Genomic DNA, 17,140 nt, shown 5'->3' with positions numbered 1-17,140 from the left:
TACCCATGAATCTGGCAACACCACAGACCCTGGACCTGTAGAAGGGCAGTTGACAGCGAAAATAAACACACTTAGAGTGCCCATAGACCAGAGATTGGCCATTGTTCGCTGCACCGAAGCTGGGCAGCCTTGGCCATTCCCATTCCCCTTAATGGGGCGCCAGGGAGGAAGTCGTAAAGAAAGGCTGGCGGTTCTAAGGCGGCGCTCAGCTCGAGCCGCCTCGCCCCTGGGCCCCCATCCGAAAAGGTCCCCCTTTCCCAACCTCGGCGTTCCCACAATGCCCTTCTGACGGGGCCAGCATATACCGCCCGGAGAGAGTGTTTCTCTTTAGGCAGCCGGGGGGGGGGGGGGGGGGGGGGGGGGGGGGCGAAGACAATCCTATCTGGCTCGGCATCTCTCTCCGCTGGGCACCCTGGCGCAGTTTCACAGGGTAACATGCATGGCAACGCTTCCACCACCACATCTCCTCGGTGGCATTGTGTAACTGCCACAGAGCTGGCCTGATTTAGGCAGTCAGGTGTACCACCTTAAAGTGTTAAATTATCTAATCAGGATAGCAAAGGAAATGAAGTTGGTGAAGTACTACATCCAGAGATTCAATGAGCAACGGTGATGCCTTCACTATTAGATGTGTGGAAGAAATGGAAAAAAAAGTTTCGGTATGTGACAAATATGTGATAGACGTTCAGTGAGATTAAGTCAATGGTGCGTATCTGACTTTCATTCTAAACTGAAACCTTCTGAAAGGAACTGGACTGTAAACGCAATCTACACCTCCACCTGTGTGTGTGCAATAAACCCCGTCAAAACTTTTTGCCAAATGCAGCTCCTCGCGGTCCTCTAGCTCTCCATTCAGTGTACACACTCCCAAAAACTCTATAAGGCTCTGTAAATAGGAAAACAACATAGCAGCTCGACCAAACCAGAAACAATTCCAGCCAATCAATTCATTGCTTCATCGGGAGCACGGAAGGAAGGGGTGTAATTCGATTGGCTGTTTAACTCAACCTCTTTCAATAGAATGGTGAGCTGCATCTTCAATGGGTTTACTTGTTCTTATTTCTAGTTAATTTGCGACTTGCAATGTGTGTATACACATTTAACATCTACACTGATGGCACACTGCACATCAGGAGCAATTAGGGGTTCAGTGTCTTGCTCAAGGACACTTCGACAGGGAATCGAACTAGCAATCTTCTGATTATTAAAGGACTTCACTACCTCCTGTACCACTGTCACCCCATACACTGTCTAACCCCCACTGTGTCTCTTCCAGGTCCCTCTGCAGTTGAGGGCCTCAAGGTGTCTCAATCCTCTGGAAGCCTGGACGTTTCCTGGTTGCTAGGCCCAGGCAGGTTGGATGGCATTTGGGTCCTGCTCATCGATGGGCAGAACGCCACTTGGAATGAGACCCTGGAGACCACAGCGACGTCCTACAGCTTCAGAGGACTGATCCCGGGACGCCGGTATAATATCACCGCGGTGACAGAGGCAGGGGGCCAGAGAACGCTGTTCTCTATGCCTACTCAGACAGGTAGGGGGCGACAGTGAGTTGGCGATACCTGAGCTTTGAATGCATCAGCAATCAGGCATCTAAATCACTGTGGTTGTAACAGAGTCCGTTTCCAGACACTGATGAAACTATATATAAAAAAGGGGGCATAAAGCTTAAGATGCACTAGTCCACATTTATTTTGTGCCCATTTAAAACACAAATAAAAAGCAGTGTGGTGTGGGGTTGCCAGGTTTTGTTCATTTTCACCCATTTGGGTTGCACTAGGTCACAGTGAGAAGAACGCTTTTGGGCTCTCGAGATAGGGTGACCAATGACATCCGCTGCTCCTTTTGTTATTAGAAGCCAATGAGAACTAAACTGTGAGAAGTACTAAGTGTCACATTTACGAGATACGCCGGGCGTTTGAGAGATAGAATGTCAGGGAACGAGGCTGATAATGTGTGTATATATGTGTGTGTGTGTGAGTGTGTGTGTGTGTCCTGCTAGAAGTGCTGAGTGTGTGGGAAAGAGACACAAGGTCGGTGTGATCAGTGTGTCAAAGACCCATCAGGCTTGTTCTGCTTCCTCGTCCATTGCTCTCCCAGCGCTCGGTGTATGGATGTGGAATGTGTGTGTGAGAGTGTGTGTGTGTGTGTGAGAGAGAGTGTGTGTATGAGACAGGGTGAGGGAGAGTGTGTGTGTGAGAGTGTGTGTGTGTGTGTGTGAGAGAGAGTGTGTGTGTGAGACAGGGTGAGGGAGAGTGTGTGTGTGTGTGTGTGAGAGACAATGTGTGTGTGAGACAGGGTGAGGGAGAGAGTGTGTGTGAGTGTGTGTGTGTGTGTGCGTGAGAGAGAATATGTGTGTGAGACAGGGTGAGGGAGAGTGTGTGTGTGAGAGTGTGTGTGTGTGTGTGTGAGAGAGAGTGTGTGTGTGAGACTGGGTGAGGGAGAGTGTGTGTGTGTGAGAGTGTGTGTGTGAGAGAAAGAGTGTGTGTGTGAGGCAGTGTGTGTGCGCAGCTATTTCAATGCATTTACCCTTTGCGAGAATATTGAATGTGCACTATCTTTGGCTATCTTTAGGTCACGGCGCGCTGAGCTATGTTGGCTTTTCATGGAGTTAATTGGATTTCTTTGAGTTTTAATACGCCGGCTGTCTGAACGACTTTTGTTCATTTTTCTCCCCTTCTTCTGGCCTTACTATTTCTCTTTGACCATGCTTGCACATATCTTTGGGGTGTGTGTGTGTGTGTGTGCGTGTGTGTGTGTGTGCTTTGAATGTTCCATGATACTTTGAGTTGGCTTACCTCCACCCTGCTGGTGTGTGTTTTTCCTGTTGTCACTGGGCTCACAAAGGACTCCTCATCCTCCCCTGTTATGTCACCATATGTGCCCTGTCACTCAAACACACACACACACACACACACACACACACACACACACACACACACACACACACACACACACACACACACACACACACACACACACACACACACACACACACACACACACACACACTCACACCTTTTCATCGGCTCCAATAACTCCCTTTTCACCTCCTCCGCTTCCCTCTCTTCCTCTGACGGCTCTTTTCCGCTCATCGTTGGGCTTGCTCGGCTGCATGTGGGGACAGTTGATGTGAGGATGTGAGAGTGACATTAAACTGACCTCAGATCAGGCTGTGCATTGGACAGCATAATGTCTGACCACAAACAAAACACTCTGGTACCCATTTGATACTATTGAAAGATGTAGAGCATATCACATGATCCCTATCCCCCTATGAATCTATCTGTCTGTTCAAGACAGTGTAGTCCAATATTGTTGACAGCTACATTTTTTGTTGTTGTTATTTTCCTACTTCCAAAATCAACATACACCTATCTTTCTTTCACACCCACACACACACACACACACACACACACACACACCCCTCCACTCTCTCTCATACACACAGTACCTGCCACGGTCCCCAACCTGAGGCTGGAGAGCAGTGGCCTCGAGGACAGTTTGACGGCCACGTGGGAGCGCCCTGCAGGGGATTTAGACGGTTACCTGCTGTCCCTGTCTGCCGGCGGGTCCGTCCTCCAGGAGAGGGGCCTCCCCTCCGACGCCACCGAGGCCCTCTTCCAGCAGCTCTTCCCAGGCCAGGCCTACAGCCTCTCAGTGTCCACCACCAGCGGAGGGCTCTCCAACCAAACCAGCGTCCTCGGACAGACAAGTGAGATCACCAGCCTGGCATACTGATGATATTTTATGTGCACATTAAATAATGTTAGTGTTCGTGGATGTGGTTGAGTCAATCTACCTACACAGTGGGCTCGTTGCTAGTTTGATGCTAAGATGTTCTATTCAACCTTTGCTAATCAAATCAGTCAATTCAAAGCATACGTACATTTGCTAATACAACAGGATTTTATCCACAGTGATTTTCAAAACAATTTGAAACATGTGGCCATCATTTAAACAAGAGACAGAGGATTGGGTTTTGAGTGATATGAGTGTGATAATTGATAGGGATTCGATAGATATGAGTGATTTCATTGATTGGGATTTGAGTGATATGAGTGATTTGGGCGATTAACATTCCCTCCTCTGGGCTTCCCTCCCCTCTCTCTCATCTCTTTCTCTCTCATGTCTCTCTCCCTTTCCCATCCTTCTCTCTGTCTCTATCTCTCTCACCTCTCTCACTCTCATCTCTCTCTCTTTCATCTCTCTCATCTGTTTTTCATCTCTCTGTTTTCGACTCTCTGCAGCCCCAGCCGGGGTGTCTGAGCTGGCTTTGGGGAGCCTGGCCGACTGCAGTGGTCTGAAGCTGACGTGGGTGCCCCCTGCTGGCGTGTGGGAGCGCTACCGCGTGCTGCTGCTGAAGGGCTTTGAGGTCGTGGTGAACACCACGGTGGAGAAGACGGCGAGGGAGCTCAGCCTCAGTGACCTGGGCCTGGGCCCTGGGGATGCCGACAGGGTGGCGGTGATAGTGGAGAGCGGGGAACTCGCCACGGCCAAATACTGTGATGGAACAGGTGGGAGAAATCTTCTTGTGTGGACTTACTAGTTGGGTAGGATGTGGGTTATTTTCTTGCACATACATAGCACATTATCAACAAAGCACTATGACAACAGTTTCTTGCATCTTCTATATGCTTGTATTGTGAATGCATTGCTGTACAATATTTCTAGGCACAACAGAGTCCAAATAGAAACTAACACTGTACATCATGTGTTTAGGCATTGTAATATGCATGCTATAAGTATATTACTGTAATAATCAGTGGTGTTTACTTTAGGATTTAGTTTTGTAAAGTGTCTTAAAATGTTTTAAAACTGTTCCCACTTGTTTCCCTCTCTGTTTCCCTCAGCCCCTGGTCCCGTCTCTGACCTGCACATCCGTCACGTGGACGAGACGTCGATCAGCGCCCTCTGGAGTCACGCCCCCGGCTCCAGCCCTCGGAGCGAGTACAAGGTGGAGCTGCTCCACGGCAACACTACCCAGGGGGAGAGGACATTGGACGCTGATATGAGGGAGTGCACCTTTAATGTGCTCACCCCTGGACGCTCGTACCAGATCAACGTGCGGACCGTGAGCGGGGCCTTCTGCAGCTCCGCCTCGCTGACTGGGAGGACGCGTAAGTCTGCCCAGCCTAGCGCCCTGTAGAACATTCACACAGCATACAGTACCAGTCAAAAGTTTGGACACACCTTCTCATTCAAAGTTTTTTCTTTACTTTAATTATTTTCTTCATGGTAGATAACACTTTTTTTGTTTAGAACATCATTACATATGTGATCTTTTGTAGTTTAAACTTATTCAGTATTAATCTACAATGTAGAAAATAATAAAAGTAAAGAAAACACTTCTCAAAGAAATTAAAGGTGTGTCCAAACTTTTGACTGGTACTGTATTTGGTTTCGTATTCACTGATGAACTGTTATGATATTACTGATAATGAAATGATAAAATATAATGAACAGTTTTTTCTCAGTCGCTTTGGTACATTTCTCAGATCAGAATTCAAACTGTTTGTTCAACCTCCACATCATCCAGTCACTTGTGCACATCATAACAGAACTTCTCATTCTTTTGAACATTTTACAAATACTTTTGCATATTCATGCAAAGAGGTATGAACAAACATCAATCGTTAAGTCTAAGCCCCAAAAACAGCTAGGTATTTATTCACTGTCACATGCAAAGGAGTTAACAGTTCATCATTATGTGTCAACCAAGTGTCAGGGACATTAGTCTGCTAAATTACTTGTCATTCAAATCTTGATTGTTGACATGTGATTGATGAGGATTGATTACAAAAAAAATGAGTGTAAAACCTCATGTGTCACCAAGCCAGACTAGATGTGTGCTAGATTAGCATGAGTGAAAATCAGACAACAATGTGTTCGGTCATATTTTCTCCACAAACACAAGATCTTACCTTCCTTGCACAAAAATCACCCACAGAGATTTCATTAATAATAATGGCAGGGGTTTTGTATGGGCAAGAGGCAGCATTCCAAATGAAGTACTGTATGCGGCACAATGCAAACAATGAAAACATTTCGTGGACTCAAAAGAATGTTGTTCAGTTTATCTATTTTACACGGTACTTCAACTCCAAGTTCTTTTCTGAATTACAGTATGGTGAAACTATCTATGATCATCATGATTGGATAACATTACTATGCTCTCAAATAATTTATGAGGCATACAAGATTGTCTCAGCAGGCTGTATTTGTTGTTTCTGTCCAGCCTCTCAAGTGATTTACTGCATCCCGCTGAGACACACTTCAATAATAATTTGGAACCTTGTTGAAATTAAGTTGTTGTCATGGACACAAATAGCAGTCAACTTGCTAGAAAGAAAATAACATTCAGTTCGTTGAAGACATGCAATAATCCTGTAGGCTACTGTGAATACATTACTGCAAGTTTAACAAAGAGGTACAGGAAAATGCTGATTTGGAAATTAGGAACGCACTTCTAGGATATCATTTTAAATTAAAGTGTTTTGACTGTCTTGGTTACAAACCATTATAAAAGGACTTCCATTTTGGTGACACTGACACATTCATTTATATAATTATTTACTTTTGCCTAAGCGAAAACTATAAATGTTCAGATATCTGTGTTTAAATACACTTGTGTGTGTGCACATGTATCCATGGTTGGCTAAATATGTGTGTGAGGGTGCGTGTATGTCTTGATCTGTATGTGTGTATGTTTGTTTCAGTGTATATGTATGAATGTGTGTTTGTGTGTGTTTGTGTTGGGCTGTATCTGCATATGTCTGTGGATGTGACAGTGTCACTCATGTGTGTGTTCATGTGTGTCTGTGTATGTGACGGTGTCAATCATGTGTGTGTGTATGTGACGGTGTCACTCATGTGTGTGTGTATGTGTCCTGTGTGTGTGTATGTGACGGTGTCGCTCATGTGAGTGTGTGTCTGTGTCATGTGTGTGTGTATGTGACGGTGTCACTCATGTGTGTGTGTATGTGACGGTGTCACTCATGTGTGTGTGTGTTCATGTTCACTCAGCTCCTCTGGAGGCGCGTGGCCTGAGTTTGAGTAACCACGACAGCGGCACGGACTCTCTGCTGGCCACCTGGACCCCAGCCCTGGGCGACCTGGACTCCTACCGTCTGCTGCTCTCCCACGGCGCCCAGCTGGTCCTGAACGAGACGGTCCCGGCCAACGCCACCTCCCACCGGCTCAGGGGCCTGACCCCTGGCGCCCCCTACAGGCTGCAGCTTGTCACCCTCAGCGGAGGCCTGGCCTCTAAACCCGCCCTTGCAGAGGGGCGCACAGGTAACACAGCAGGCATCTCAGCACAGCAAACAAGCAAACATGCACCTACACACACACACACACACACACACACACATACACACACACACAGACACACACACACACACACACACACACACACACACACACACACACACACACACACACACACACACATACACAGACAAACACACACACCTACACACCACAGAAAAGATGGAGAAATAGAGACAGACAGATACCACACAGACTGATAAACAGATACTACAGACAGACAGACAGATAGATAGATAGGTAGATATATAGAGAGATAGAAAGATAGGTAGATAGATAGATAGATAGATAGATAGATAGATAGATAGATAGATAGATAGATAGATAGATTGATTCTTATTTTCTCAGACACGATGTATATTTTTTTCAAGGTATTTTGACTGGATTTCCAGTAAACAAAACATAAGTTAAAATCCTATATTCACTTGCCTAGTAGGACTTATATTTTCATATATCTCACTGTTTACATTTAGTTGCCATGTGTTTTTGGACAGTGTGAATTATTGTTGTTGATTTCAGACCCAAGCTAGAAGGGGCCAATCATTGTTTATAGGAATGTTGATAAACAAAAGGTTATTTTGGAACAGTCAGACGATTTAACAGAGGGCCTATAGACATAGGTTTGGCAGTTTGAGCGTTTGTCTACGTGCCTGTCCTTACATTAACCTTAAGACAAATACAGGCACACCTGTTGTCCCAGAAATTAATTTGGAGATAAGATCGGCACAAAACAATGTTGTGTTCCTATGCCATGGGAATCTGTGGAATTTTCAGGAAGCGCTGTATGGACAACACCAAACATCAGGGACTCTATCAAAGTCTTCCTGTCTGGACTCCGTTGGGTTTTCCCATGGAAAAGTGAGGCTATTTTTGGCAGCGCACTTCCAGCTCTTGATTAACTCTGCAGGGCGAGTCCAAACAATGGGGAAAAACACAACAAGCGTTTCACTGAACGTTTTGTCCGACTGGGGTTAAAAAAAAAAAGAAAAGAAAAAGAAAGTCAAACATATGTTTCACAGCAGTAGATTCTCCCAGGGAAGGTAGACCAACAATATGTGATTTATTGGAATTTGTATGTGCTGTCTGGGCTGAGGATAAAAACACTGCCATCATTTATCACCATTTTGTTCAGTCTTTATATCCCCAGCCCAGCGCTTAAACATCATAAAATGATACCTGAATAAGCTTCTCTGAGGTGCCCTTTAATGTGCAGTTGCATGAGACAAAGCACTTATCTTGTCTCCAGTAGGCCTTTTGGCTTTTGTTTGAGTTTTCACTGTAGAGCTCAGGCGTAGCTATGTACTTTATTGGAGACCATTCATCAGATGGAAATGTGAAGAGAGCAGACTCTTAGGAAAATAAGATGAATGCGAATTTTCACTTTCTTCTCTGCCTCATTTTCTTCATCTCCTCTCAGTGCCTGCTGCCGTTGGCGAGGTCACGGTAAGCAATAACGGTCGGCCAGACTTCCTCAGCGTATCGTGGAAACCGCCATTGGGAGATGTTGACAGCTACCTGGTGCTGCTGAAATACCGCGAAACACTTGTGCACAGCCGGGTCCTTTCCAAAAGCAGTCATGAGTGTGTCTTCAACTCCCTGGTGTCGGGCCGGCTGTACACCATCTCCGTCTCAACGCGCAGTGGCAGCTTTGACAACATCACTGTAGTTCAGCAGCGGACACGTAAGTTTCGCAACACTTTATTACCTTCGACTAGAGGGGGGGAAATGGAGTGCACTGACTGTTCTGTGATTTTAGTTTCACGGGAAGAATATATTATATATTTCTCTGAAATTCATGTATTATGCTATTATATTACATTGGCCTACATTATATTATATCATACTATCATATCATATATTATATATATTATATAAGCTATAGTATATGATATAATATCATATAATACTATAACCCTAATCACATCATTCTATAACCCTAACCCTATTATATTATATTCTATTATAGTACAGTCCAAAATGCAGGTATCCCATAATAATCAGCGATTACATTTCCCACTTAGATCCTTCAAGTGTTCAGAACCCAACAGTCACCCACTCCGCTCGCGACAACTTCCTGAAGGTATACTGGCCCCATGCAGCGGGAGACTTTGACAGCTACCAGGTGGTCCTCAAGCACAGCAACATGGTCCAGGAGGAGAAGAGACTCAACCGCTCCCAGAACGAGTGCAGCTTCGACTCCCTGGTCTCGGGGCGCTCATACACAGTCACGGTGGCTACCTGGAGTGGAGACTACGAGAGCAGCGTGTCCACCGACGGAAGGACATGTGAGTTTTAAAAAAAAAATCACTTACACAGCGTTCACACGTACGCGTTAGAATGCGTTGAGCCGTTAAGGGCGACGGATCCCCATTCGCTTTAAATGGGGTGTCGTCATCCTTTGCCTAACTGAATTGTGGCTCTGTTCAGTTCGGCAAAGGATGACGTCATCCCATTCAAAGTGAATGGGGATCCGTTAACCCTGACGCATCAATGCATTCCAACGCGTACGTGTGACCAGTAGGTGGGTCAAGGCAAGGGAGTCAATTGAACAACCGTGTGGCAAACTTTGACAATTTGCCCTCTAATGGTCAAACTGTAAAATTGCATTCAGCTTCAATTTTTCATCAACAGGGGGTAGTTATCCTTGTATTTTTCACCCAATCCATCTGTCTGACATAGAGTACCAATAAGCCATCTATGTTTGCAATGCCGATACCAGACGTATCCCTCTTAGGCCTGTATGACATTAAACCCAATGTGGTGTCTCAGAGACGCCATCAAAGTAAATATGAATTGCTCTCGTGTGTGAGGCTATGTTATTTCCCCATTGGCTCTCTAACAGCAAGACTAAACATTTGGTCATTACTCACTATCAGAGCTTGTGAACTGTGTTTGTCTTTGTGTGTTTGACAAAGTGAATATGTTTGTTTGTGTGTGTGTGTGTGTGTGTGTGTGTGTGTGTGTGTGTGTGTGTGTGTGTGTGTGTGTGTGTGTGTGTGTGTGTGTGTGTGTGTGTGTGTGTGTGTGTGTACAGTGCCTGCGGCAGTGCAGTCGCTAGCCCTGGCAGGGAGCAGCAGTGGGGAGCTGTGGGTGACCTGGTCTCCTGCGCTGGGGGATGTGGACCACTATGAGGTGCAGCTGCTCTTCAACGACACCCAGGTGTTTCATCCAGACAAGCTGGGCAGCGAGACACACGACCACCGATTCTCCTCTCTCACCCCCGGGCGCCTCTATAAGATTGTGGTGTCTACGTTCAGCGGTGACTTCCAGCGTCCTCAACGAATTCAGGGGCGCACAGGTGTGTGTGTGTGTGTGTGAGAGAGAGAAAGGGACTGACAGAGAGAGATACAATATTGACCTTTAAGAAGGAACATTTTCCAAGAGATCAGATTATTTAATTAAATTGTTTTGATTTGATTTAATTGAAATGAATTAAAATGGAATGAAAATTAGCTGTTCAGAGCAGGGAAAGCACACTAGCCTAAACTCACAATTGATGTGGGTTTCTAGGGGATGCCAAGGGGGATGGCTAAACTTGTTGTTTAATCAACTAAACCATTAACTAGTAAATCCAAATACACATGCTATTTCATTATTTAAATCATGAGTACACATTTGGTTGAAATTTGCTTCAAACAAACTACACGGAAGACGATCCATCCTTCCATTTGTGCATAACATCCCGTAACAGTTGGGGTGCATGTATCATATTTCATACATCTCGTTGTTTCCCCTCAATCTGAACCAGTGCCCAGCCAGGTGCAAAGCCTCCAGGTAATACCAGGGAGCCACAGCGGGTCCCTGAGGGCCGCCTGGGCCCCCGGGGAGGGGGACGTGGACTTGTACACCATCGCGCTGACGCTGGGGGGTCAGGCGCAGGCCTGGAGGGAGCTGCCCAAACAGGTGACGGAGATGGAGTTCCAGAACCTTCTGCCTGGCCAACTGTACAACATCACGGTGCAGTCTGTCAGCGGAGCGCTGGTGAATAACAGGACCAGCAGCGGAAGGACCGGTGAGTGAGACGTGAGAGGGAGGGAGAGAGAGACAGAGAGACAGAGAGACAGAGTTAGAGAGACAGAGTTAGAGAGACAGAGAAGGGGGGGGGGGAGTGAGAAGTGAGAGGGAGGGAGAGACAGACAGAGTAAGGGAGACAGAGAAGGGGGGGGGGGAGAGAGAAGTGAGAGGGAGGGAGAGACAGACAGAGTAAGGGAGACAGAGAAGGGGGGGGGGGAGAGAGAAGTGAGAGGGAGGGAGAGACAGACAGAGTAAGGGAGACAGAGAAGGGGGGGGGGGAGAGAGAAGTGAGAGGGAGGGAGAGACAGACAGAGTAAGGGAGACAGAGAAGGGGGGGGGGAGAGAGAAGTGAGAGGGAGGGAGAGACAGACAGAGTAAGGGAGACAGAGAAGGGGGGGGGGAGAGAGAAGTGAGAGGGAGGGAGAGACAGACAGAGTAAGGGAGACAGAGAAGGGGGGGGGGGAGAGAGAAGTGAGAGGGAGGGAGAGACAGACAGAGTAAGGGAGACAGAGAAGGGGGGGGGGGAGAGAGAAGTGAGAGGGAGGGAGAGACAGACAGAGTAAGGGAGACAGAGAAGGGGGGGGGGGGAGAGAGAAGTGAGAGGGAGGGAGAGACAGACAGAGTAAGGGAGACAGAGAAGGGGGGGGGGAGACAGAGTTAGAGAGACAGAGAAGGGGGGGGGGGGGGAGAGAGAAGTGAGAGGGAGGGAGAGACAGACAGAGTAAGGGAGACAGAGAAGGGGGGGGGGGGAGTGAGAAGTGAGAGGGAGGGAGAGACAGACAGAGTAAGGGAGACAGAGAAGGGGGGGGGGGAGACAGAGTTAGAGAGACAGAGAAGGGGGGGGGGAGTGAGAAGTGAGAGGGAGGGAGAGACAGACAGAGTAAGGGAGACAGAGAAGGGGGGGGGGGGAGTGAGAAGTGAGAGGGAGGGAGAGACAGACAGAGTAAGGGAGACAGAGAAGGGGGGGGGTGAGAGAGACAGAGTTAGAGAGACAGAGAAGGGGGGGGGGGGGGAATTAATTCTATATTTTGTGTTCCTGTTACTCTAAAGGTAGAGGTAAGTTCTAATACTATCAAAGTCAAGGAAGAGATTTCTAGGGTGTAAACAGGATACTGATAAAACATATTACCATATTTACATGTACTCATTTACCTGATGTTTATTAAAAATTCTGAGAAAAAGAACAAATCGAAATGTGTATGTAGGATGAGTTACTCCATCCTTGGGTTTGTTTGAATCTGGGTTTGTCTATGTACCTCATTATATGTATGTGTAGATGTGTGTGTACATGATGTGTGCATTGAAGAAGCATTCCGGATCAATTGCTATTCGCTAACGATATGCTAGCGGGTAAAATTAATTAAATCTCTTTAAATGTTCTGACTTTGACATTATGACAAACTAGTTACTCAACAACTGTCATAACACAGTCAAACATCAAGCAAGTGCAACACAAGACAAAGCAAGACGGCAAATAAGCTACTTACTAGTTTGGCAGACAGTTGAAAGCCGGGCGGCGTCAGGCTATCTTACATTTAGCAGTTATGTCTATGGACCCTGGTATGGCAATGGCACGGAGGCGATTCTCCATATTAAAAGTCATTGTAGCGCCACAATTTTTCTCAAGCTGTTATTTTAAGGTAAAACTGCTTATCCTAACCCTAATCCTGAAGTGTAATGGTTGCATACTGTTACTTTAATATCTGTGTGTGTTCTGCAGTCCCTTCTTCGGTGACGGCCCTGCAGGCGGACAGGGAGCACACCACCCACAGCTTGACGGTGACGTGGGAGCATCCCACGGGCGTGTACGACGGCTACGTCCTCCAGCTGCTGGACGAGAACAGCGCCGTGGTGACCAACGCCACGCTGCCCGCCGCCACAACGACTCACCTGTTGCCGGGCCTCACGCCAGGCCGTTGGTACCGCGTGCGTCTGCAGACACTCAGCGGGCACGCACACAGCCCTGACGCCATCGCAGAGGGACAGACACGTAAGACATACACACAGACATAGACATGAGGACACTGTGCACTTATGTACACACACACACACACACACACACACAAACACACACACTTACACAGACATACACAGCATAGGCACACTTGCAGATAATATTTACCACACACCTCACTGAAAGATACACACGAACATATCCAGACACAGAGCGTGACACATTTTCATATTATTCTACCAGAGATGTATGCAAAGACACAGGCACACACACACAAACTCTCTCTCTCCCTCGCTCTCTCTCCATGTTTCATTCTGTTATTTTTTCTGTCATACTCTTTCTTTTCCTGTCCCCCACACACACACACACACACACACACACACACACACACACACACACACACACACACACACACACACACACACACACACACTGGTGGATTCCTGAATGCTCACTCTGCTCTCCACCCCAGGTCCGGCTGCTGTGAACGGTCTGGCCGTGAGGACCAACACCACTTTTCTGTCATACTCTTTCTTTTCCTGTCCCACACACACACACACACACACACACACACACACACACACACACACACACACAAACACACACACACACACACACACACACTCACACACACACACACACACACACACACACACACACACACCCACACACACACACACACACACACACACACACCACACACACACACACACACACACACACACACACACACACACACACACACACACACACACACACTGGTGGATTCCTGAATGCTCACTCTGCTCTCCACCCCAGGTCCGGCTGCTGTGAACGGTCTGGCCGTGAGGACCAACACCACTAGGGAGCTCAGCTTCCGCTGGAGCGGCTCGGAGGGCCACGTGGACAGCTACGGTCTCTACCTGTACCGGGAGGACGAGACGCTGCAGGACCATAGCAAGGTGGGGCCCGGGGCCCGTGGCTGCACCTTCAGGGGCCTGCAGCCCGGCACGCTCTATAAGATCGTGGTGCTGAGCCGAAGCCGGGACATGACCAACGACTCCTCCATCTGGGCCCGCACTGGTAAGCTACTGTCACATTCACCACAAACAACACAGTTAGCTGCTACTAGCGGTTGGCTGCTACTAGCGGTTGGCTGCTACTAGTGGTTGGCTGCTACTAGCGGTTGGCTGCTACTAGCGGTTAGCTGCTACAGCTCCACAGTTACGATAGTGCTCTGTAAAACCTAATTTCTGGTCGAGGGATGACAACTAAAACATTGCAAAACACCATACACATACAGCTGCTACTATATGCATACACCTGCCAACTTTGTAAACGTAAACATTATCTTTATTCCTTGCTTTATTTTGTACTATCCCGACCGCTGTTCATCAAAACAAGCTAAAACTTTGAAAACTTTGAAAATGATGTTATGTAAAATTGGTGACAGGCCTATTTATCCACAACAGAAACAATATTTTTGTCTGCCCGGGAACTTTCCTACACCACTTGACAGCTTTATTAGTCAATAACGCCGTCAGACATTCCCTTATGCCGTCTGATGTTATTCGCCAGTGAGATGCTCTGCAATAATACACAATCCCTATTTCACAGACGAAGAGGTGCCATCTAAATGCAAATGAATGCCACGAGCCATTAACTTCTATTTGTTTGCTTGTCTTCTGCCTGTCACTGGTGATGGCTCCACTTGTGTCGTAGAGATGAGGCGTTCTTAATCCCGACGCGAGCACTAGGCGCTCGTTTGGTATTAAGGGCCTGATTTATACCAACACTGATGATGGGCCTGTGAAGTGAAAAGCAATTAAAGTTGATTCATGACACAGGATCATTATCAGTGACGCCGACGCTTCTTGTCGGGTCTGTCAGATGAGAGGCTAGAGCCTGATTAGCACAAGGCCTGGGTTGGCTTATCCTAGCACATTGTGTGTGCATGTACAAAACAACATGTATGTGTATAACAGTATGTGTATGTTTGTAACCTCCTGAGAACCAACCCATACACTTGTGTCCTATGAAGTGGACATATCTTTTAAGGAAATCACAAAAAAATTATCTTTTTCTCGGTTCCCAGGAGGTTATACGTAGGCAAGATTGAACTGAACTGAATGTCCTTTATTTGTCTCTTTTTTTCACATTGCCCTTTCTGGGGGAACTGAAAACTGTGCAAATCCTCCAAATCAAATTAGAACTGGAGAAAAAAAAGATGGAACTGTATACTCTCTGTTTATTTTACAAACGGATAGAAGGGTCAGCTTTTGAACAAGCTGAGTAGAACAGAGGGTTTATCAAGATGATACAGTTATGACAGTGTTGATAAGGTCATTACCTCCCCTTCTTCTGCCTTTCTCTCTCTCTCTCTCTCTCTCTCTCTCTATCTCTCTCTGACTGTATCAGTGCCATCTCCAGTACTGGGCCTTCAGGCAAGGCATCAGGAGCAGACAGACAGCCTGCACGTGAGCTGGCGTTGTGGGCCTGGAGAACTAAGCGAGCTCCTGGTCTCGCTCTACGGAGCGGACGGCACCCAGCAGGCCGAGCAGCGCCTGGGACGGGAGCAGACCGAGCACGTCTTCCAGGGCCTGATGCCAGGACGACTGTACAACGCCGTGGTGACCTCACACAGCGGGGAGTTGAGCAACACGGTGACAGTCGCCGGACGAACAGGTCAGTCAGGAAACAACTCAGTCAGACATGACTGTATTGTCTGACCTTAAGTTAAGTAAAGTATAAAGTATAGCGAAAAGACAAAAGTTCATGAATAAGTTATGTATCGTTTTTATCTATGCATATATCATTCATCTATCATTCATAATGCTATCCTTCTTTCCATTCATCCTTGTACCCCTCTGATCACATTCATTCTCTCCCCTCTTCAACAGTCTAGTATAGTATAGTTAAGTAAAGTATAGCGAAAAGACAACAGTTCACGAATAGGTTATGTACCGTTTCATCTATACATATATCATTCATCTATCATTCATAATGCTATCCTTCTTTCCATTCATCCTTGTCTCCATGTACCCCTCTGATCACATTCATTCTCTCCCCTCTTGAAACAGTCCCTCTGCCTCCAACATCGCTCCGCTCCAAATGCGTGGACGTCAACAGCACCGTGGAGATGACCTGGTCGCCCCCGGCGATGGGCGACTTTGACGACTTTGAGCTGCAGTGGCAGCCTCGTGACCGGCTGTCTGTGCAGAGGGTGAACACCGTCCAGCGCGCCCTGACCGGGCTCTACCCCGGCCGCCTGTACAACTTCACCCTGCGCACGGTCAGCGGGGAGGCTGGCGGGGTCACCGGTGGACCTGTGGCTTACAGCCCGACGGCCCACATCCCCGTCAGAACCGGTGAGTGCTGGTTATCTATCTGTTTATCTACCCTCTCTCTATCTGTCTTTCTTTCTCTTTCCCCCCTCTCTTTATGCGTCCCTCTCTCTTCTTCTGTTCTTCTTCTCCTATCTACGGTGTCATGCTGTTTGGGGTTTTCTCTGCCCTTCTCTCTAATACTACACTAATCTCCCAAATGTTTGTGCAAGAACAACATCTAGTATGCTGCCGCAATTTCACAGCAATAAAACAAACAGCCACTAGGGGGACACACTACCACAAACTCAGCCACTGCACAATCAAATTTCCACCCCTCGCTCGCCAGTAAACTCCCCTGTAGCTGATCCATGGCCATTTGAGACAACCTCACTCTTGCATAAAGGAGCAGTTAAACGAAGCAGGTTGTTTCAGATCCAGGGTCAGCAAGGAGGTTATGATTTCACTGATAGCAGCTGTATTAGCTGTGTTGTTGGATGGAGCAGGTGGAGAGCAAGCGAGCGGGGCGGGGTCCATTTAG

General features: G+C 47.2%; 1 protein-coding gene across 1 annotated transcript in view; it reads left to right on the top strand.

Annotated features, from left to right (window-relative positions):
- The window catches only part of ptprb (protein tyrosine phosphatase receptor type b), a 53,220-nt gene that overhangs the window by 3,403 nt on the left and 32,677 nt on the right, over positions 1-17,140 (top strand). The window contains 13 exon segments of the mRNA XM_080851373.1: positions 1,277-1,534; positions 3,452-3,715; positions 4,251-4,517; positions 4,854-5,120; positions 7,027-7,296; positions 8,747-9,010; positions 9,351-9,614; positions 10,364-10,627; positions 11,078-11,341; positions 13,064-13,333; positions 14,096-14,359; positions 15,695-15,961; positions 16,357-16,644. Coding sequence (XP_080707499.1) covers positions 1,277-1,534; positions 3,452-3,715; positions 4,251-4,517; positions 4,854-5,120; positions 7,027-7,296; positions 8,747-9,010; positions 9,351-9,614; positions 10,364-10,627; positions 11,078-11,341; positions 13,064-13,333; positions 14,096-14,359; positions 15,695-15,961; positions 16,357-16,644 — 3,471 coding nt within the window.

This window comes from Sprattus sprattus, assembly GCF_963457725.1.
Source record: "Sprattus sprattus genome assembly, chromosome: 14".
In the NCBI taxonomy this organism is placed as follows: domain Eukaryota; kingdom Metazoa; phylum Chordata; class Actinopteri; order Clupeiformes; family Clupeidae; genus Sprattus; species Sprattus sprattus.
The sequence above is the reverse complement of the archived record's forward strand: the minus strand, read 5'-3'. Positions and strand labels throughout refer to the sequence as shown.